We start from the raw sequence: 22,756 nt of genomic DNA on the forward strand, positions 1-22,756 counted from the left end.
CTCTCCCCCATTCTCACTCCATCTCTATCAAAAAAAAAAAAAATCTATCCTAACATCTTCCCTCACTCCACACGTTAGGAGGGAAAACACATTGATCTCTTAGTGTCTCTCAGTTTAAAAAACAAATGTGCTTCAAGTCTCTTCTCTAGTGGAGATGTTAGGGGAAATGGAAGGGCAGGAAGTGGTAAGAGAGGTGGCAGGATGCTCAGCGGAAGGTTCTGGTTCTCAGTTGTGTCTCGCCTGCTGCCTCCTCTGCTTCCCTCCGACCCCAAGGAGCATGTGCAGGGCTGGGGTCCCCCTGGCAGCTGCACTCAGTCACTAGCAACCTGGTCTGTGTGAGAGCCCTTGGCTTCGAGCCCAGGTACCATGGCTGGTCAGCGGGCTTTTCTGTCTGTCTGTTCTGTGTCTGTCTTCATCTGACCTCATTCCACAAAGGATGTAAAGTAGGGAGAACTGCCTGATGACAATAACTTCTGGTACTTTCTCTTTAAAAGACAAGTCTGAAACTCTTCTCAGAAGAGGAGTTTCTGCCACTGGATCCAACTCAAGAGCTGATATTTCCTCCTGAGCTAATGGTAAGTAAGGCAAAGTTGAACTCATGCCAGAGGAATTCATGGTGAAATGTGAAGAGGGATATTTGCTATAGATCCTCTTGAAAGTTGATTGGCAAGTAGGTAATATCCATGTGCCATTCTCAGTCCAGTCTAAAGAGTGTAGGACCGAGGGAGGAACAGTTGAATGTAATAATCAGCAGATAGTATCTATTACAAAATGTCCTGAAATGACATCACAGCATCTGGAGGTTTAGACATGTTTCCTACTTTCAGTTTTGCTGAGTTTTGTTCTTCCATCAAGTGTTTTGATGAAATTAAATATGCAAAGTATTTTTAAACATTGAAATAGATTCTAAGATATAAAAGCACCAACAGGAGATATAGTCTCCAGAAGAAGTAAAATATTGTCACATTTTTGTCCCATACTCTGATTCCTAGGAAACACTACTTTTAGGTCACTGTTATTTTATGCTTTTAAAGAGATCTCTCTTTCCTTTCCTTGTTCTTATAAAGACAGTAGAAGCAGGTGGAAATGTTACCATGAGATGATCTTGAATCTTTATTGCTTTTTCAATAGACAATGGCTGAGAAAAAAACACAAAAGACCAGGATTTTCAGTAGTGATAGAATGATGTGGATTTCCCCAGTGACCCTGAAGGAACTTCTAGAAGCCAAAGTCAAGTATCCCCAGGCCCCTGTTGTCATGGGGAACACCTCTGTGGGTACGTAGAAACCAGGGACTTCTTACAAGAAAATGGAGGAAAAGGGCTTCAGGGAGCAAAACTCATATATGCATGTTCTTGGGAAAAGCAGTCTAAAATAACATTTTAAATCATCTATGCTTGACTTCCCTTGAGGATTGCTCAACAGACTTTCACAGCTTCCGTTACGTAAGTGAATTCCTGTCACTGTAACCGGAGCAGTGCACAGAGTTGAACCCCCGAGTCCTGCTCTGTAACTAGTCAGCAGAAGCTGTGTTTCCATGTGGAGTCTGATCTGGGGCTGGGATTCGCAATTACTCTGTTTCCTCTCTTAGTGGTGTCTCAATGGATATAGTAGGTTTTTTTAAATTGCAGTGACAGGGTCTTTCTGTTGTGTCCATTGTAAACTCAGTTTGACTACCTGCTTCTTGAAGGAGTCTCCAGAAGTCTTCCCAAGGAGAATTCTGAATATGCCCAAAAGGTCTCAGATGTGTCAGCCAAGTTTTAACACCGACAAGCCCAGAGAGCTCCACAAGTTTAGTGAAAATCTGTCTGTCCTTTCTCTGTGTGCGTGATTTAGCAATGAACAGACCTATAGAAAGATATGTCATCTTTATATGTTCTAAAGACATCAGTTTTAATCACAATTTCAAAAATTAAAAGGCAGTTAGCCCCCCCTTCATCCTCATTTGCTTATTTTTTTTTCTAATCCTCAGGCCCTGACATGAAATTTAAAGGCATCTTTCACCCAGTTATAATTTCTCCTGATAGAATTGAAGAGATGAGTGTTGTAAACTATACAGATAATGGTGAGTCCTCAGGGTCCTTACTTTCTTAGTTAAAATGCATTAATCAGTTTATTTGCTTTGCTCAGTAGACATGCAGAAGAAATCATTCATAATTATAATATACAGAGAGATTCCCTTGTAAGGTGATCACATTCTGGAGAAGGCTCAGGGAAGAATCCTCTATGATTAGAGGAGATCCTGTCTGAATAGTCAGATTTTCACTGAAGAACTTTCATGTCTGCCATTCAAGGAGATGTAACAATTATTCAGTGAAGGGTACAATGCTAAGTGCTGGATAAACAATAAAGATGAGAGTCTTTGCTCTCCAGAAGCACAGGAGATAACCAAAGCAAATTTATGTATTATGCAGCTTCTAAACTGGCTTTTCCATTTCAATAAAGGAAACTGATGTAATGACAGTGATAAGAGGCAATGAAATGTGAGTTTGAAGTCTGGCTCTGGAGTCCAGTTCCTGACTATGTCATATATTAACTGAAAGACCTTAGTCAAGATACTTAACTGAACCTCAGTTTGTATGGGGCTATTACTATTTCAAAGCTTTGTTAGAATTCAAGAAGATTCTGTGAAATATTCAGCATAGTGCTTGACACAGTGAGTATTCAAAAACTTTAGCCTCCATCACCTCCACCAGTATCACCCCCACTCTGTCACCAACACCATCACCTCCTTCACCACCACCATTACAACCACTGTTAACTCCTCCTTTGTGTGTGTTCAGTGGATCAGTGGTATCCAAATGTTTGCAACCCATCGGACTGTAGCCCACCCAGGCTCCTCTATCCATGGGATTTTGGGGGCAAGAATACTGGAGTAGGTTGCCGTTTCCTTCTCCAAGGGATCTTCCCAACCCAGGGATCAAACTAGCATCTCCTGCATTGGCAGATGGATTCTTTACCACTGCACCACTTGGGAAGCCCATCTCCATTACCAACCACTATCCCTGCCATGACCACCATGACCACCAGTAAGCAGGGCAACATGTATCCAGCATAAAGATCCCATATCTGCAGTCTAAAATCTAATGGACATTTCCAGGTCAGCAGTGATCACATTGTGTTCTCTGCAAATGATTTCATTTCAGGGCTGACATTAGGTGCCGCTGTCAGCCTGGCTCAGGTGAAGGACATCCTGGCTGATGTGACCCGGAAGCTCCCCGAGGAGAAGACACAGATGTACCACGCTCTCCTGAAACATTTGGAAACTCTGGCTGGGCCCCAGATCAGGAATATGGCTGTATGTATTTGATGACAGTAATAGCTAGTGTGTGTCCCTTGAATGACCATTCCTATCAAATCATAACATTTTCATTCTTTGAGAACAGACAAAAAGAATAGTTTTCCAAAGCTTTGATTCTTGTAACAAGCTTGATTCTTATTTTACCACTTGTGTCTTTATAATTTCACAACTGGAGTGAAAATAACCCATTATTTAAAAAGTCTTTAGGGGGCCACATAGTGAGCAGGCATCCAGATTCAGATCTGAACCCCCTCCTGGCTGTGGGCAACTGTACCCTCAACCTGCTATCAAAAGGTAAGTGACACTTCCTTCCTGGGGATTATTAAATCCTGTTCCTCCTCCTCTTTTGCCTCTCCAGGGTTATAGGAAGTCCAGTTTTGACAATTACCCCCTTTTTAATATTAATAATTCTGTCTCCTGTTCCGGATGCTTGGAAAGTTGGTCAGTCTGGTCCTAATTGTACATGCACCTAACATCTTCATCTCCTTCCTTTTGAAGACTTCTGGTGGATATTTTCCCATGCTGGTCTCCTGACCAGTGTTGGTTAGTGTCCTGCTGTGATCTGAAGAGTGAAGAGAACTCTAGGCTCATACTTGAGCTGTCATGGATGAAAGCCTGCAAGTCTTTTTCTATTGAACAGTGATTGAGCTTCATCCTATACTTTTTTGAGTTTTGTTTTTTGAAACTAAGTCTAAGATTTTTTTCATTTATTTCTTTTATTTCAATTTAGTCAACAATTATTAGAAAGATTCAATTGGTCCTCTATAAATCTGTATTTTTTATTTAAAAATCTGTACTAACTTTCTCTTACCTGCATCATTAAATGCCAACTCTTCATATCATCTCTACCACAAAATTATCTTAATGAAGAAGATGTACATTCTGCACTGGTTCATCAGCCCATTTTTCTCAATTCCGCATAAATACATTAATACATGATACTTGTTTTTCTCTTTCTGACTTACTTCACTCTGTATAAGAGGCTCTAGGTTCATCTACCTCACTACAGTTGATTCAAGTGCGTTCCTTTTTATGGCTGAGTAATATTCCATTATATAAATGTACCACAACTACTTTATCCATTCATCTGTCAGTGGACATATATACACTATCATGTGTAAAATAGTTAGTGGGAAGTTGCTAAATAACACAAGGAGACCAGCCTGGTGCTGTGTGATGACCTAGAGGGGTAGGATCTGGGGAGGGGAGGGAGGCTAAGGAGGAAGGGGGTATGTATTTAATTATGGCTGGTTTGTGTTGTTGTACGGCAGAAACCAAAACAAAATTTTCCACCAATAAAAAATAAAGTTCTAAAAAAGATGTATATTCAGTTATCAATTTAAGTAACATCCTTTAAAAAACATTTATGGAGAATTAGGTTTTGTGATATAAATATAAACATCAAAAGTTTCTTAGTTTTTATCCCAAAGTCCTACTTCATTATAGCTTTAAATAGTTCCTCCCTCCAATATATTGATTAAAGAACAGAAATTCTTTAGGTACTGAGAAAAGATAGAAACAATTAAAACTGCATCTCACTAGTGTAAAAATTCATTAAAGGCAATTTATTCACTATTGTACTGAGTAGAATTCTTGATTATACACAATAAATGTTTGTTGAATGACTTGATTAGAATATCATAAGAGATATTAATATCTTTTTTCTTCTCACAAATCTCAAAATGATTCGTACTGTTCAGGAAGTGACTCCTAAAATCCTTCTCTGCCTGACCTCTGGGCTACTCACCTAGATATTTTTACTTATAATCAAGCAAAAAAGGCAAAAAATAAAAAAGATGGGCCCTAGATAGGATGAAGCACTGTAAGACACCATTACATGGTGAAAGATTTTTTAAACATAGGAAGAGCACTTCTTTTCCTGATCAGTTTCCTGTGGTATTTGGTAGAATTATTTCCCAAATTTGGGGAATTTGATTGTTTAATAAAGAACAGATGCCAGGGAAAGTGTCATTTCTTTCCACAGGAGGAAAACGACAGATTCCTTTAAATGAGCAGTTTCTCAGAAAGTGCCCAAGTGCCGATCTTAAGCCTGAAGAAATCTTGATCTCAGTGAACATCCCCTATTCAAGGAAGGTGAGATTGTCCTTTCAATTTCTTCATTTTACCTTGAGCCTACACCTTGTTAATTCCAACATATAAGAGAGCTTAAAAAAAGGTGTTGAGTGTTTGTAGTAGAGAATATGAGGATTTGCGAATATTTTTCACTTGTATTAAGTACTCTCCATCATTCCTAGAATCAGGAGAACTTTGACTCTGCTTTTCTCTCCGTCCTTCTCTCTCTCTCCCTCCCTATCTCCTCTCGTTGAAACCAAGCTCTGAAGGTACCTTCCTACAGATTTTTAAAAATTCTTTGTACTGTGAGGCTTTGTCACAAGTAAGACTTGAAACTATACCTCTACTTATACCTTGAGGTTTTGAAGAAGCTATAAATTTACAATAGAACTTAATGGTAGGAAGAAGGGCTTTGGAGTCAGACTCAAGAGTGAATCCTTGCTCAGACCTACTGAATCACTCTGAGCCTCGGATTCTCATCTGTAAATGGGAATGATCGAGCCTGCCTTGGAAGGTGTATGATTTTGCTACCTAGGGCTGTAAAGAACCACAGCTTCAGTGGCTTAACTACACTCTCACTTCTGGAGGCCAGAAGTCTGATACCAAAGTGCTGGCAGTGTTGATTTTCTCTGAAGCTTCTCTTCTTGGCTAGTAGATAACTATCTTCTCCCTGTGTCTCCACATGGTTTTCCCTCTGTTTTGTGTCTATGTCCAAATTTCCTCTTCTTATGAGGACACCACTGTGTTAGATTATCGCCCACCTCAATTATCTCATTTTTAACTTAATTGCCTCTTTAAAGACCCTAACTCCTAATACAGTCACATCCTGAGGTACTACTGGGAACTAAGACTTTAGGATGTCACTTTTGAGGGGACACAGTTCAGCTCAAGAGAGTGTGGCAAGGATCCAGTGAGGCAATGCATTCAAACTGCCTAGTGCATAGTTGTCCCTCAGTGTGTTTCTACCAGTGCCACTTCACTTTTGCTTTTAGTGGGAGTTTGTGTCAGCCTTCCGACAAGCCCAGCGACAACAGAATGCGCTTGCGATAGTTAATTCAGGAATGAGAGTGTGTTTTGGAAAAGGAGATGGCATCATCAGAGAGTTATCCATTGCATATGGAGGCGTTGGTCCAACCACCATCCTTGCAAAGAATTCCTGCCAGAAACTCATTGGAAGGTATGAATCATGTCCTGAGATTCCAGGTAACCAAGTGGCTCTTTCTATGGTGACATGTAATTACAAGCAGAAAAACACTTACCACCTTTCTGTTTAATGACTTTGAATTCCAACAAGATTTTGTGATTATTTCCATGTATCTTAGTGAATCCTGAAGTGGGCACCATATAGTGTGTGTGTGTGTGTGTGTGTGTGTGTGTACCCATCTCCCAATAGTATTGATATAGAGACACAGTAAACAAAATGAGTAAATCTGCATTTGTTATTGTGAGAGAATAATTTATCATTATGAAAGATTGATTATGGGAGTTTGTTTTACAATAATTTGCTAAGTGTATTGCATACCTGGCTGTTTATTTCTACAGGTAATAATTTGACTATAGATATAGCCATTATTTCTTAAGCCTTCACTAGGTATTGATTACCATTTCAGAAGTAATAAACTAATGGTTAAAACCATGATCTTGATCGAGCCACACTGCCTGGGTTAGAATCTCATTTCAACTCCTATAAATTATGTGATCTCAGTCAGCTTACTTAATCTTACAGAACCACAGTTTCCTTATCTGTCAAAGGGGAATAATCATATCTCCTGCCTCACAGGGCAGTTGAGAGGATTAAGTGGGTGAATACATCATTGTTGTTGTTCAGTAGCTCAGTTGTGTCTGACTCTAGGACCCCATGGACTGCAGCATGCCAGGCGTCCCTATCCTTAACTCTCTCCAGATATGAATACATATATATGAATACATATCTCCTGGAATTAATACATGTAAAGTGCTTAAGTAAGTAAGTGTTAGTCACTCAGTTGTGTCTGACTCTTTGCGACTCCATGGACTGTATAGGCTTCTATGTCCATTGAATTCTCCAGGCAAGGATACTGGCGTAAGTCGTCATTCCTTTCTCTGGGGGATCTTCCCGACCAAGGCATCGAACCCAAGTCTTCTGCATTGCAGGCAAACTCTTTACAGACTGAGCCAGCAGTAAGCCCCATAAAACGGAATTAAAACAGAACCTATCATGCAGTCAACATTCTAGTGATATAAGGGGCAGTTACTCTTGGGTTGAGGACTTAACATGAGTTATCATTTCTTTCTCATGACCATCCCAGGAGGTGAATTCTCCCATGATTGCCTTTTACAGGTGATGAAGTGGTGTGCCCAGGTCAGACACCCTGAGAGTAGTGGACTGTGATTTGAACTTGGATTGCCTGACTCTGGAGCTTGTACTCTTTTTTTTTTTTTCATTAAAGTGTCACTCTTTGTCTTACCTGCTAGCTGAGCTTGTGGGGTAGTGAGTCCTGTTGGGCTAGGAATCCTCTTTTGAACCTCACAGGCCCTGGAATGAAGAGATGCTGGATGCAGCTTGCAGGCTGATTTTGGACGAAGTCTCCCTCCCAGGCTCAGCTCCAGGTGGGAGGGTGGAGTTCAAGAGGACCCTCATCGTCAGCTTCCTGTTCAAGTTCTACCTGGAAATGTCACAGATTTTGAAGGGGATGGTAAGTGGAACTGACTACACATTTGCTTTCCCAGGCCTGGAGGCCTCTGAGAATGCCCAAAGCAGAAAAGGCAACAACCCCTGCCAAACAGCTATCGAATAAAGTAGAAAAGACAACCCACATCGGAAACTCACGGGCTTGCAGGGCATATGGCAGGCCATCTGTTGATGGGGTGTGTGTTTGGGGAAAAATTGCAAGTTAAGCACAGAGTTGTGTGGGATCTGATTTAACACCACTCACTTATTTTTCTGACCTGTTGTGTGTCTCGAAGGTGTTCAGAGAACTTATTACTGGTTTGAATATATTTTCCCCCAGAAAAGCATTTCTTCCACTTGCTGAGGTTTACCTTTGTGTGTTTGGCTTTCTTCTCTGGGTTCAACTTTGTTTCTCTGACTTGTAAGATGGTGATGGAAGCCTCTCCATAAGGTTACTGAGAAATGGATTATCATAGGAAACGACTTCATATGGTCCCAAATACTTCAGAGAACCATGGTGAAGACTACCTAATAATCATAGTAGTAATCATTCCGGCATTCTTGCACCTGGTCTCCCTTATGACAGACAATTAGAGTTTACAAGACTGTTGACTAGGAAGGACACAATAAAAAAATATTTATTTCAGAATAAATTTGCTATACCCAAAGGGAACTTGAACCATGTTGATCACATTAATCCTAAACTACAGCCACCAGACCAAACTAGATCAGAAGCCATGAACAATCCTCATGTGGTATAGAAATTAGTAGATATGATTAAAAAAAATAAGTATGTGTGATCATAAGAAAGTATGATCACTTTAAATTAGAGCCACAGAGTTCTTTCGTATCATTGCTTCTGCAGGTATCTTCTCATTATACATGAGAAGAACAAAAAACCAGAACAGTCGTATCAAAGTTTTCAGAATAGAAGCTTGAAATCATATATAAGTGACTTATTGTCACCAGGTTATCCAAAGAGAAAAAATAAAGCCAACTCCTCCAATTAATAGCAAACTAATATAATTTATTGAATGAATCAAATGATATAAATTACAGCTTCCATCTGATAGTCTTTTTATCTTCAATTCAATTTCCTCTATTAATATTGCTCTACTGTTCAAAATAATAGGCTTTGTTGGCTTTAATTTTCTCTTAAAAATTTCATATTGTAAAAAATAGCCATTAGGTGGTACAGATGAACTTACTTGCAAAACAGAAATGGAGATACACAAACTTATGGGTACAAAGAGGGGAAGGGAAAATGGGATGAATTGGGAGATTGGGATTGACATATACACACTACTATGTATAAAATGAATAACTAATGGGAACCTACTATATAGCATAGAAAACTCTACTCAGTGCTCTGTGCTGACCTATAAGGGAAGGAAAACCCAAAAAGACGAGATTTCGGTATCTGTATAGCTGATTCACTTTGCTGTACAATAGAAACTAATACAACATTATAAAGAAGTGTACTCCAAAAAATTAATTTAAAAAATAAAAGAAAAAAGAACCATTAGGTACACTGTTTAAAATCTTGTGTAAAGACCAAATGACCCAGGTTTCCTCAGCTCTAGGAAGTGTTCCTCCTGGGGCCCTAGAATGCTTCCTGCTGGGAGGCTGTGGCAGAGAGGCAGCCCCAGCATCTTCCCTCCTTCCTGGTTGCCCAGGGGATACAGAACAGAGTTTAATACTCATTAGCAATGGTGCACCTTTGCTCTGACCTTTTCCTGGTTTAAGTCCTCTCTTCCTTTCCAATTATTTACTTAGCTTCTACCTTCCTGTTTTATTGGTTTGTAAGTCTTCAAATGATTTAGGAAGGCGTGTGAAAGAATCCTAAGAAATGTAAAGATATTGGGAGTCAGTGATCTACTACACTCACTTAGCTCTTCATAAAACGTCGTCGTATGCATGGACCTTCCAGAGGTATGTCCTGGAGGTCAGGGAGAACCCTGCTGTACTTCCAGGATTCTTAATTAGGCAAGTACTTAATAAAGGTTAGATTTCACAGCAGAGCTAAGAACCATGCTAGCCTCTCTCCCCAAACCATTCTGGCATATTTTTAATATCTACAATGGTTCTACTTTTCAGGACCCTGTTCACTATCCTAGCCTTGCAGGCAAGTATGAGAGTGCTTTAGAAGATCTTCATTCCAGACATTACTGGAGTACCTTAAAGTGCCAGGTTAGTGACTTTTTTCTTTCTTTTTTTTTTTTTTAAATTCAGAAGACCCAGGCTAAAGCTTCTTCATGCGGACATTCCACTTATTTCTCAGTGATTCTCATGACTTTTTAGCCTGAGCTCCCTTCTGGTGAACCCACAGCCCACTTAGTGTTGATTAAAACTTCAAAATCAGTGAAGTATTTTGATTAATAATTAAGCTAACAATGGTTATTGTTTTAAATGTCTGTTTTGAACTCGAAGAGTTCAAATGTGTGTTTTGTTCTGTGGCTTTGTACCACTGATATGAACAAGCTGCCTAGTCTGCCACATGCCCTTGCCCTTGGCCTCGTGGAAGTTAGAACACAACCAGAGTAATTTCTGTATCAGGGCTGTGGGCTGCTTTGATTTTATTCACTTGGAGCCCTTGGAGGCTGATGAAAACGCAGTAATGCTTTTCGAAAGAGCTGCTGGTTTATTTTGTTTGAATGTGGTGATACTTTGTTCTCCCTGTTCCCCTTCTCCAAGTGTTTTCTCTGTGAATTAGAGTTTTAGAGCTGAGTCAGGCATAAGTGCTAAGAGTTCATTTCAGGCTCTCCTAATGAAAGCTTTTAGAACAGAATTCCTAATCTTCAAATGGAATTTTCAGCTACAATGTCGTAGGAGTACCGCCTGAAGCTCATCCTATTGGTCAACTGGATAAGATCAGTGTGATTTTCCTCGAAATTATTAGCAAGAAACTTTACCTTGAGGGTTTTATTAAGTGAAGAAGATGAAAAGGCTTTTAAAAGATTCTTTTTAAATTGATTCAGTTCATTGGATCTATTGTTGGACTTAGTTATAAAACTTTACAGTATGTTGTAATGAACAATGAAGTTGATGTATACCTCTTCAGTTTTTAGGTTCAATATGTTCAAAAATCAAATACACCAAACTCCATTGAAAGTGATCATTTTGAAAGTCAAAAATAGCTTCCCTTTTTCCTGGTGTAAAATGCAGTGTTTGGCTTATAAATACCTTAACATTGCCTTGACCATGGAATAAACTTCAGCAGCCTCAGGAAAAGCAACAGATGAATGGGCTTTCAAATCATTCAAAGAAAAGTGATCATCTTCACATAGCTTGTTATTATAGATTGCAAGGCCAAGTTTTGGAGGTAGTGTATTTCTCACACAGATGTTTTGATTTTTTTTTTGTTTTATTCTGGGTTTTCACACACACAAATACCCACTTTGCTAGAGGAACTTCAGCACTCATGACCAACATTTTTTTTTCTCCAAATCAGAGATGACCTGTTGGAGGTGACAGTGTTCTTTCCTCCATGCTGTCTTTAGCCATAGAACAAGCACAAGCAAGTAATCAGATACATACTCCTTCATTAGTAGATTCATTATAACTGGCTTTAAAAAAAGTGTTACCTCTTCAGCTAAATTAATCAATTTCATATTTATATATATTTATATAATATGTTTATATTGCCTGAACATGTAAAATGTTCTCTTATTTTCCCCCTTCCTCTACATTTGTGACCTACTAGCCACCTTTAGTTAATGGTACCTAGGCCAAATTCTAAATTATTTTTATTCATAATCTGCTTTCTAGCTTATATAAAGTCAGGATGAACACACACACACACACACAAGCTCAGCTAATACTAATTTTTTGTGCCTTGTATTGTAGTAACTATGAAATTGAAGTTTACATTTTTTTTCTTTTTTTTTTGAAGTTTACATTTAAGTGAAACAAATATGGACTTTAAAACAATAAATGTTAATCAGTAAGTGTATATTTTGCTGTAAAACAGTACATTTTATATGAAATAGAAATAAGTTCAGAGCATCCAGGGCTTGCCAGGTGGCACTAGTGGTAAAGAATCTGCCTGCCAATGCAAGAGACTCAGGAAATGTGGGTTCAAGCCCTGGGTCGAGAAGATCCCCTGGAGAAGGGAATAGCAACCCACTCCAGGATTGTTGTCTGGAAAACCCCATGGACAGAAGAGCCTGGAGGGCTACCGTACCTGGGGTTGCAAAGAGTCAGACATGACTGAGCACACACACACCACTCTAGGTGATATCGAACATCTCATTTATTGTCAATATGCAACATGTGGGCTTTCTCAACTGCACATTCTGGGACTCCAATACGAAAGTATGTACGTTTAGAAAATTTCCCATGCGTGTATGCTAGTCACTTCAGTCGTGTCTGCCTCTTTAGACCCTGCAGACTATAGCCAGCCAGATTCCTCTGTCCACGGGATTCTCCAGGCAAGCATACTGGAATGGATTGCCATGCCCTCCTCCAGGGGATCTTCCCAACCCAAGGATCAAACCCTCATCTCTTCCATCTCCTGCATTGTCAGGCAGGTTGTCTACCACTAGCACCACCTGCCTTAAATGGTACTGATTTGGAAACAGCTTCCGTGGCTTCTTTTCCCCCCAGGAAAGGTCTTGACCAGTAGGTGTTCTGTTGGCGACTGTTCTCTCTTCCCTCCTGCCACATGCTGCAATCACTGTGAGCCTCATCTCAAAGAAAGAGTCCCTGCCCCACCCAGGCTTGGGATGACCCCGTGAACAGCAGTGTAGGGCAGCAGGGGTATGGGAAAGAGAGGCCTCCTTTAGCTCTCTCTGGACCTCACCTTGGCTGACCAACCTTGTGCCCAAGTCTTCCAGAGCAAAGGCTGTGGGCATCTGGCCTCAGCCCTGGTGCCGGATGAAGGGCTGATCCTGTGAGGTGTGGATGGGACGGCTCAGCATTGCATCACAGGGCAGAACTCCAGGCCTCAGAGTTGCCTTCTCCTTTCAGAAAGTAGCCTTTAGGCGGTAGCTGCTTGACTGGCAATTTTCCTGAAATTTCCACCTCCCACAGATCCATCAGCAGCACCCATGGCAGCTTTAGCCTTGCCCCTAGTCTCTGCACTTGTTCTATTGTTGCTGTTGTTTAGTTGCTCAGTCATGTCCGTCTCTTTTCTGACCCCATGAACTGGAGCACTCCAGGCTTCTTCTGTCCATGGGATTTTCCAGGCAAGAATACTGGAGTGGGTTGCCGTTTTCTTTTCTAGGGGATCTTCCCGACCCAGGGATCAAACCCAGGTCTCCAGCAATGCAGGTGGATTCTTTACCACTGATCCACTAGGGAACGTCTCTTAATTCTTCTTTCTTCATACCTCCAATCTTCTTCTTCCAATAAGCAATCAAGAAAGCTAACAATTCTCTCATATTTGAAATACTGGAGGAGATGTTGTATTTCTGAATTTCATTTTGGTTAATGAAACACATGTAAGGTATTTATGGTAGCTCAGACAGTACAAGGTATTTATAAAGCCAGTGGCAAGACGTTTTACTCCATGGGTCTCTAAGAAAGAGTAACATTAATGAATTATTACTCAAAATGCAGCTTCCTGTGTCTTCATTCTTTATCAGGATTGTCTAAGTGATGAGTCTTACCATTGGTAAGACTTCCTCACTCAAAATAGAAAATAAGAAAAGCTCTTGTGATTGAATGCACTTGATATTTTCTACAACCATGGTAATTAGGCTTTTCTGCAAATAGTACACATGACATGCCTAGCTACAAGAGTAAGATAATTTTGATAATGAAAGTTAAGGAAATACATGAGCATTTGTAAAAGGATGTAATTTTATATAATCAAGAAGAAAGATTTATATTCATTTACTTACACAAATAGAATCTATGTTAAAGATATTTGTGGTCTATATTCAAAATAGTGGGGGGAAAAATAAGAACAACACCATGGCTATACATCCCAGTTTGCCTACTGAATTACTGAAATAAGTTTACTGTCCTGGTGTTATTAATAGTGATGTTTTTATTTTCAGAAGTGTTCTGGCTTGAATGTAGAGTTGTGCATAATATGATTATAAAAATGATATGTTGGTTATTGATTAAACAGAATGCAGACCTAAAGCAGCTTTCTCAAGACCCAATTGGCCGTCCCATCATGCACCTGTCTGGTATTAAGCATGCCACGGGTGAAGCCATCTACTGTGATGACATGCCTGTGGTGGACCAGGAACTGTTCTTGACGTTAGTAACAAGTTCAAGAGCTCATGCTAAGATTGTGTAAGTGATAAAGTTTTTATCCAACAAACAATAATGATTGCTTTTGGGGGCTAAGTCATGGTAGTGAAAAGTAATTGTCTGAATTACTGACAAATTACTGTACTGACAAATTATCCTGAAGAGGATAAGCTATTTGTTGGCAATGTCCAGTGTAGATTTGAAGTGAAATGGGATCGAAGGGTAGGATTTACTACAATTTCTCCCTCCACAGAATAACTTCATCATCCCAGAAATTCGTTCTCGATTGTGTGGCATAGAACTAGTGTAAGGTTGTTGGACATACCTTCCCTCTCCTGTGTCTTATTCTCTGATGAAGCACATTCTCCACGGCCTGCGGGCTGTGGGGCTGCTCTGAGTAGCCCTGTTCTGTGTGTCCTCGTCTAGGTCTATCGATCTGTCCGAAGCTCTCAGCCTGCCCGGGGTGGTGGACATCCTGACTGGGGAAGAACTTCCGATTGTCAACACTTCCGGCTTTGTAACCAACTTTGAGAAAATTCTGTCAACAGATGAGGTACTGCATTTTTGCTTTCTGTTTTAAAAGTAACTTCCTCAGGGTCTTCCCTTGTGGTCCGGTGATTAAGACTCCAAGTTTCCATTGTAGGCCGTGTGAGTTCAATCCCTTATTGGGAACCTAAGATTCCACTTGCCTCTCAGTGTGGCCAAAAAAAGAAAAAAGTAACTTCCTCAGTTATTGGAACTTCATATTTTCTTAAAGTTGAGAAGGCAATGGCAACCCAGTCCAGTACTCTTGCCTGGAAAATCCCATGGACGGAGGAGCCTGGTGGGCTGCAGTCCATGGGGTCGCTAGGAGTCGGACACGACTGAGCGACTTCCCTTTCACTTTTCCCTTTCATGCACTGGAGAAGGAAATGGCAACCCACTCCAGTGTTCTTGCCTGGAGAATCCCAGGGACGGGGGAGCCTGGTGGGCTGCCGTTTATGGGGTTGCACAGAGTCGGACACGACTGAAGCAACTTAGCAGCAGCAGCATTTTCTTAAAGATAGCATTGAATTTGGCATATCATAAAGGATTCCAATATTCTTTGAATGCTTATTATAAATCACTATATTTTAATAGTGAATTAGTTCAAAAACATTCATATTCCACATAAGTAAAGAAGTTGGCTAGTTATATAAAAGACACTTGAGTGTTTTATATTTTCTCCTAATGGCGGTAAGATCATGTGTTGCTTTCATACTTAGGAAAGGATAAATGAGAGGAGAATAACGAGAACTTTTATTTGCTGATCCTTTCCCTGAGAATCCTTGCCATGATCCCAGTTCCGGTGTGTCCAACGTCCAAGTTCAAGTGATATCTCCACTATGTAGCCTTTCCTTATCCTTTCACCCAGGAGTTCTCTTCGTCTCTGAACTCACCCTGGCTCATTCATTCATACACTGTGTATTCAACAGGCATCTTTTAAGTGAGCACCTGCTGCAGGTGAACAAGACCCGTGTGGTCCTTGTCCTCGCAGAACTTAAGGAGAAGGCAAAGTGAACCTGTATTTACACTTTCTACCCTGTACTGAGCTTATTTATTTCTGTGTCTTATCTATTTCCTCTATCTGGTAAAATGTCTAGAGTGAGAGCCCATGTCTGATTCATCTGTAGATTCATCTGCTTCCTACAAAGCAGGGTAAATAAGCAGAGGAACAGTGATAGCACTATTGCCACTTGAGAGTTTCAAATGATAAAAAACATTGACTACTGTATCTGAAGTCAAGAGGAAATGCAGCCAGGGCAGTGTCCAGAAGATTTTCTGCTTAACTTCCATTCAGTGTTCACCCAAAAGAGCTTCATCATTTGAAAGAGTCTCTGCCTCTGGCTTTCACTAGGAGGCTTAGCTGATAAAAATGAAAGTTTGGTGACTGAGTGTCTGAGGTCAAGGTTGAACTCTCCCAAGGCAGGGCTGTGTGGTCCTGGCAGAAGACGATGAGAACTATGGCTTTTGCATAAATGTTAACTAGACAAGCAAAGCCATCTTGGGCCACACGATAGCACAACTCCCTGAGGTGTGGGCACATTGACTCTGAGCATCTCAGGGGCATGCCTGTGTACCAGGTCACATAGCAGACCCCATGTGTGTGGCGAGCAGAGAGCAGAGCCATTGTGAAGGATTGTCTTGGTTAGTTTCGTTCCTATTTTAACATTTGTCTTTATCATGCTATATCTTTAAAAAATCATTGCATTGCAGAAATTTTAAACACACACAAAAATAGAGGAGACTACAATGAATCCCCATAAACCCATCATCCAGCTTCAACAATAATTAACATCTGCAGTTCTTGTTTCATTCATCTCCCCACTGACCCCACCCACCTACACCCAACAAATACACGTGTGTGTGTGTGTGTGTGTGTGTGTGTGTGTGTGTGTGTACGTGCACGCCTGTGCTGGATTTAACTCTTTTTTACTACCATTTTTATCTGGTGATAAAACTACTATATGCTTACTGTAGAAAAGACCTAATAATCTAACGTCAATCTGAAAAATGAGTGATTATGTTTTGATCTGGATCACAATAAAAGGTGGGAAAGAGACTTCAATGGTCCCATGACTTCTTCCAGTCCTGACTATTTCACTTTTCCAGAGCCTTGGTTTTGTGTTTCCCCATCCACTTTCTGCCCTGGTCCCTGGGTGAACGCCTTAGGCCATCTGCCTCCCCCACCTGCAGGTGAAGTGGTGACCACTCCCAACTCACTCTTGGCTCCTACAATCATGTCTCTCCCTGAAAAAGCCTGTGCTCCCCAGTTCAGGGCAGAGACCACTGTCCCCTCCCTCTTTCCTCTCTGGGTGAGATGGTCTTGACCTTCTGGTCCTTCCTGTCATGAAGGCAGAAATCTCCTCTCAGAATGGCCCCGCTCCCAGTGTGGCAGCCCAAGGTCAAACCATGGGACTGACTCTCCTAGGCCAGATGGCCCTCAAGCATCCTCAAAGCCTGATTCTGCTCTACATGAGGCAGCATCACACCAGTCCCTCTTCAGCCACTGCTGCCAACGATGGAGCAAAAAGTCCTCACTCTCCCAGTGCAGAGACTTCCCAGAGGTCAGCGGGCCAACTCTGACAAATGGACTTCTCTACGGAAGCCTTCCTTAACCACAGCACTATGGTGAAGTGTGTCTAGCTCTGTGCTGGCAGGAGGAAGATGAACAGAAGGAAAGGACTTGCTGCCTGCCCTCCTTGGAACTAGAAGTCTCTTCTGTACTGCAGGTGTCTTGTGTGGGTCAGCTTATCTGCGCCGTGATAGCCGATTCCGAGGTCCAGGCAAAGCGAGCCGCTCAGCAAGTGAAGATTGTCTACCGAGATTTGGAGCCGCTGATCCTAACCATTGAGGTAATGAGTTCAAGGGTGGGGCCAGAAGAGCATATTTCAATAGTGTATCAGTTCAAATGCCAGAAACAGGAAAGAAAATCTGACTCAAAGTGGCTTCTGAAACTCCGGGGCTTTGTTTTTCCTCAAACTCTATCACTATTAGCAAGAAAGCTGGTCTTCCAACTCACCTCCCTGCTCCCCATGGTCCGGGCTTTATCTCCTGTGGTCATAGGATGGCAAAGAGAACACCATCAACTCAGCACCCCACGAGTCCTGGGACCCAGCGTCACCAGGCATTTAGGTCACATATCCCTCTCTGGATTCATGACAGGCAACAGCTGTTGGTTACTGTTGGGGGGTCAGATTTCTTTGAGGTTCATGGGCTGTATAGGGAGTGATGGAGACCTCAACAGAAATCTGAGCACTGTTTGGAAGGGGCAGGTGAAAAGAATGCCAGATGGGCACCCAGCCATGTCCAGGAGAGGGGGCACACCCAGGACTCTATATCCACCTTCACCGGGACTCTTTTAGGTATATAGTGAAAACCAACAAGAAGCTCCATGAAGCATATACTGTGACCCTAGTTTTAGATCCTTTAATGCATATCGTAAGTAAGTATGAGAAACAGATCCTATGATGCTTACAGCTATTTTGGCAACTTGAACAAATTGGGAAACTGCATTTCCTATCCTGTTTCTTAAAAACTATTTTGAAATTTATAAGGTTTTAAGACTCATCTCCATGAAGTGATATGAGTATTCTTCTGCATATATTTCATTGGTTCTTATTATTTATGAAGTAATAAAAGCATGAAAGTTGGGAAAACAGCATGAATAGATTAGATTCAGCACATACAGACCGAATGTAATCTGGGAATACAATATTATCTCCACGACATAATGAATAAATTGTTCTCTAGGGGACTAGCATGCTCTGAGGCAGAAAATAAGGAAATGAGTTGGCCAAGGTTAGTGTCTCCAGGAGAACTTGACCTTGGGTATATTTCCTGTCATGTTGCTTTATGCCAAGGAACATAGAGTTTGTTTCTGGACAATGTCCTCAGTGTTTTGAAATTAAAAAAGAATTATGTCAAGGAAACAAAAATAAAAAAGTTTAGTTGGAGTCAAAGAGTGATTAGGCTTTCCAAATTTTCCTGGCCAGTTTCAGATTCATTCTGTTCCCATCTTAAACCCTTTTCATTCATACGTTGCCTCGTATACTTGCTGACTTTATACATTCCTTCCCCAACATTTTGTTTTAGAGTTAGAATTCTTAGTAAGGATTTATTTGCATAATACTTTATCAAAAATTTTGTTTGTAATTCTTTGCCAAATTCCAGTGACTAAGTATTTTCCCTTACCCCACCCCCACCCTGCTTTCCAGCCAAATAAAATTCCAAAAGCAAATAGATACCACTCTCTTCCCACCCCCACTTCCACCCCCATCCCTAACTTGGACCAGCACAGCTCGAATTGTCTGCCACAGTACCCCAATATCAAATACCAAGCTTTGACATCGCGAAGAAGAAATACCTCATGTTTCTATCAAAGGTTAAGCTCTCCAAGATCAATCAACTAGATCAAGAAGAGTTAATCAAAGTGTATAGCAAGGAAATATGCCTTGTTTCATAGATACTACAGTTCTTTTATCACTTTCCTGGCCAAGAAATATTCAGGAAATTATCTCTGAGTTACTCAAAGAGCAAGCAGCAAAAGGCTAAACTCAAAGGAAAAAAAAAACTGGATGTATAAAACTTAATTTCTATTTTGAACCTGGAATATCTGAGTCTTAGATTAATAAGTGGAGAAGGCAATGGCAACCCACTCCAGTACTCTTGCCTGGAAAATCCCATGGACGGAGGAGCCTCGTAGGCTGCAGTCCATGGGGTCGCAAAGAGTCAGACAGGACTGAGTGACTTCAGTTTCACGTTTCACTTTCATGCATTGAAGAAGGAAATGGCAACCCATTCCAGTGTTCTTGCCTGGAGAATCCCAGGGACGGGGGAGCCTGGTGGGCTGCCGTCTATGGGGTCGCACAGAGTCGGACACGACTGAAGCGACTTAGCAGCAGCAGCAGCAGCAGATTAATAAGAGATCATATGATTTGTTATACGAGCAGACACTAACACAACATTGTAAAGCAATTATACTCCAATAAAAAAAAAAGAAAATTATATGAACTGATTCCTGTAGGAAGTATGTCATCAATTAAAATAGGATAAAAACAAATGGATCTCCATCACTATCACTCATGTCTAACCTAGCTTATGCTTTTTTGAATTTTTAATAGCTTGAATGGGGAAATGCTATCAAAACTTTTGGCCCCGAGAGTCAGGCTGATAACCATGGTGAGAGAGCTGTGCTCCCAACCAGAATCTCTCATCAGTTGTCACGATCAACAATGTGACCATAGCTAACACCTAGAGCTCTCTGTGTTCCAAACAGGTTTCCTACATAAGTCACTAAACGCTCACAACAATCCTATGAGGTAAAAACTGTTATTATCCCCATTCTGATGCAGAAACTGAAAGGCTGAGTTACCCAAAGTCACACAGTTAATCAACAATAGAAGCAATCAACAAACACTCTATCAAAGACCTCGGGACTCATGGTAGTAGAAACAAACCAACCCATTTTTTGAATGGAGGAAATGGCAGGATCACAATAGCATATCCATAAGGTATATTGATAGGTCTAGACACTTACTGGTGGCCAAAGGGAACCAAAGTTTGGAGAATTCCTAGCTGCCACCAGGCTGGAATTTCATGGATGGACAATAATCAGTTGTAGAAATACTCTCAGGAGCTGACATGTCACATTTGCCAAGGACCCAGGGATTACAACAAGATGAATTCCCAAGGATAGGTAGGAAAACCAACCTAGATTTTTTAGCTACATCCCTGATAATGTGTACTTACTATTATAGTCCTTCACTAGGCACCCAGAGGAAGCCATTTAGGAACCAGTATATAAGTGGATTTGTGGTACCCACTCTAGACTTGGAATCTTACTTCCAGGGCTGGAAGTCCCAAGTGCAAATGCTGGACTCATTCCCCCAGAGGAGAAGCTTGGGACTGGCAGTCAAGGCCACCATGTCCTTATCCCTAGAGTGTCTTCAGATAGCATTAACAGAACATTTGTTATATGCCATGTAAGCTCTTTCATGCCTCATTTCATTTTATTCTTTCCACAACCCTATTGGAACTGTGTGTACAACTCTACTTTCATTTTACAGATGAGGCTCAAAGAGGTGAAGTAATAGACCCACAGTCAAATATCTAGTACATTAGAAGATGGACACAACTCCAACTGGGTCCAGAGCCCAAGATTTAAGTCCCTGCGCCTTGTTACCCTGGCTGCATAACATGGGCTGTGGAATGAAGAGAATAATTGGCCTGGAAACATTAGTTCCACCACCTTGGTGCTAGGTGTTTTCTAAGCAGGTTTTTTTTTTTGACTCAGTGAGGACATTTGCATTTGCTCCTTGGAGAGTCTCTCTGCAGCATGGTTCTTAACCCAGCTCATGGGGTCCTGATGAAGGTGCATGTGATGCCAGAGCAAGAGAAGCACTGCCCAGACTCAGATGATGCAGCACCATATGTGGCTGCTGCTGTGGGGCTGGGGGGGGGCTCACTTTTCTGTTCTCCTTCTAGGATGCTATACAACACAAGTCCTTCTTTGAGAAAGAGAGGAAACTGGAGTGTGGAAATGTGGATGAAGCATTTAAAATGGTGGATCAAATTCTTGAAGGTAAAACTATCGTTAACAAATGATGAGAGAGGAAGCAGTCCTGGACCTCCCTTGTCATGGCTCCAGCTGTTAGTTATACAGATGGTGTCTGTTTTCCCAAAGGTCGGGAAACTGAAGCTCAGAGTGGTTAAGGAGCAGGACCACGGTCATGTTAGACAGCAGCCACTACTACTGCTACTAGTCATGTTAGACAGCAGCCACCATGAAACATTGTGGATTGGTAGCTTTTGTAAGGATTTCCAAAGCCCATGTTTCTTTCTCTGTCATCCTTTCTGATTTCTCCTTCACCCCTCTCCATCTCTGCTTTCTCCTTCCTTTCCTCTCTCCCTCCTTGTCTCCTTCCCCTACTTCCTTGCAGACTTCCTTTCGTTACATATATATGCAGTTAAATTTCCCTCTTGGAAAATAGTTGACTTGAGCTTTCCAACAAAATTTTTGTAACTTTTTGTTTTGAAATAGTTCGAAGTTTCAGGAAAGTTGCAGAAACATTAGAGAACCTCCTAATTATCCTTTACTCAGATTCCACAATAAACATTTCACTACACCTGCTTTATCGTTCTGTGTGTGTGTGTGTGTATCTCTCTGCCTCTGTCTCTTAGCTTGTCCTCCTGTCTGTCTGTCTCTGTATGTATGTATATTCCTGTGCCCCTTGGAATTCTGGAGTTGGAAGATCCAGGGCAGCCTAGGAATGTGTTTTTCACTAATTTTAACAGTGCTCTAGGTGATTCTTAGGATTAGTAAAATCTGGCAAACACTCAATGGTGAGTTTATTTTGTGGGAGAGAAGGAAGGAACATTTCTGCACAGAGAGTCCATGGTGAGAGTATCTTAGAAATACTGATATTGACAGCAGTTCCTCCACTTGCTCCATAATATGTCCATGCGCTGTTTGTTCCATAATATGTTTCTGTGTGAGAATTCAATTATTGTGTTTGTCCTTGACATATTATTTAATTATTTCATTTAGTTAGGTAAGTTGTTCAATCTCTTTCTTGAATTTTAAGTTGCCCATACCCTATACAGCCCAGCGGTAAAGAATCCACCTTAATGCAAGAGAAGTGGGTTTGATCCCTAGTTCAAGAAGATCCCCTAGAGAAGGAAATGACAACCCACTCCAGTGTTCTTGCCTGGGAAATCCCATGGACAGAGGAGCCTGGCAGGCTACAGACTATAGGGTCACAAAGACTCGGACATGACTTAGCGACTGAACAGTAGCACAATACCCTATTGATAAGTATAAAACTGAACAGGAAGCTGTAAAATGGACATTTGTACTACTTTTAAGTTTTCATTCTCTTGACTCAAAGGGATTTTATTCTTACTCTCCAATTGTCTTTTTGATGAAGAATTTATGACTACTAGTTTCAGTGAGAGATAACTGGAGATGCTAATCATGATGGTACTTAATCTGCCCCTTAGGAAAACAGA

General features: G+C 41.1%; 1 protein-coding gene across 4 annotated transcripts in view; it reads left to right on the forward strand.

Annotated features, from left to right (window-relative positions):
- The window catches only part of LOC145542616 (aldehyde oxidase 1), a 77,330-nt gene that overhangs the window by 20,133 nt on the left and 34,441 nt on the right, over positions 1–22,756 (forward strand). For 3 of the 4 annotated variants that reach the window (XM_081581796.1, XM_081581798.1, XM_081581799.1), the window contains 13 exons: positions 495–575; positions 1,132–1,276; positions 1,972–2,064; positions 3,146–3,297; positions 3,501–3,594; positions 5,285–5,394; positions 6,366–6,550; positions 7,886–8,048; positions 10,121–10,213; positions 14,100–14,269; positions 14,654–14,780; positions 17,479–17,601; positions 21,233–21,329. In XM_081581796.1, the coding sequence (XP_081437922.1) occupies positions 495–575; positions 1,132–1,276; positions 1,972–2,064; positions 3,146–3,297; positions 3,501–3,594; positions 5,285–5,394; positions 6,366–6,550; positions 7,886–8,048; positions 10,121–10,213; positions 14,100–14,269; positions 14,654–14,780; positions 17,479–17,601; positions 21,233–21,329 (1,633 nt within the window). The remainder of the gene's footprint in view (positions 1–494; positions 576–1,131; positions 1,277–1,971; positions 2,065–3,145; positions 3,298–3,500; positions 3,595–5,284; positions 5,395–6,365; positions 6,551–7,885; positions 8,049–10,120; positions 10,214–14,099; positions 14,270–14,653; positions 14,781–17,478; positions 17,602–21,232; positions 21,330–22,756) is intronic. The other variant, XM_081581797.1, reaches the window with a different exon arrangement.

Source organism: Giraffa tippelskirchi, chromosome 3, assembly GCF_054371585.1.
Source record: "Giraffa tippelskirchi isolate mGirTip1 chromosome 3, T2T-mGirTip1v1.2.pri, whole genome shotgun sequence".
Lineage (NCBI taxonomy): Eukaryota > Metazoa > Chordata > Mammalia > Artiodactyla > Giraffidae > Giraffa > Giraffa tippelskirchi.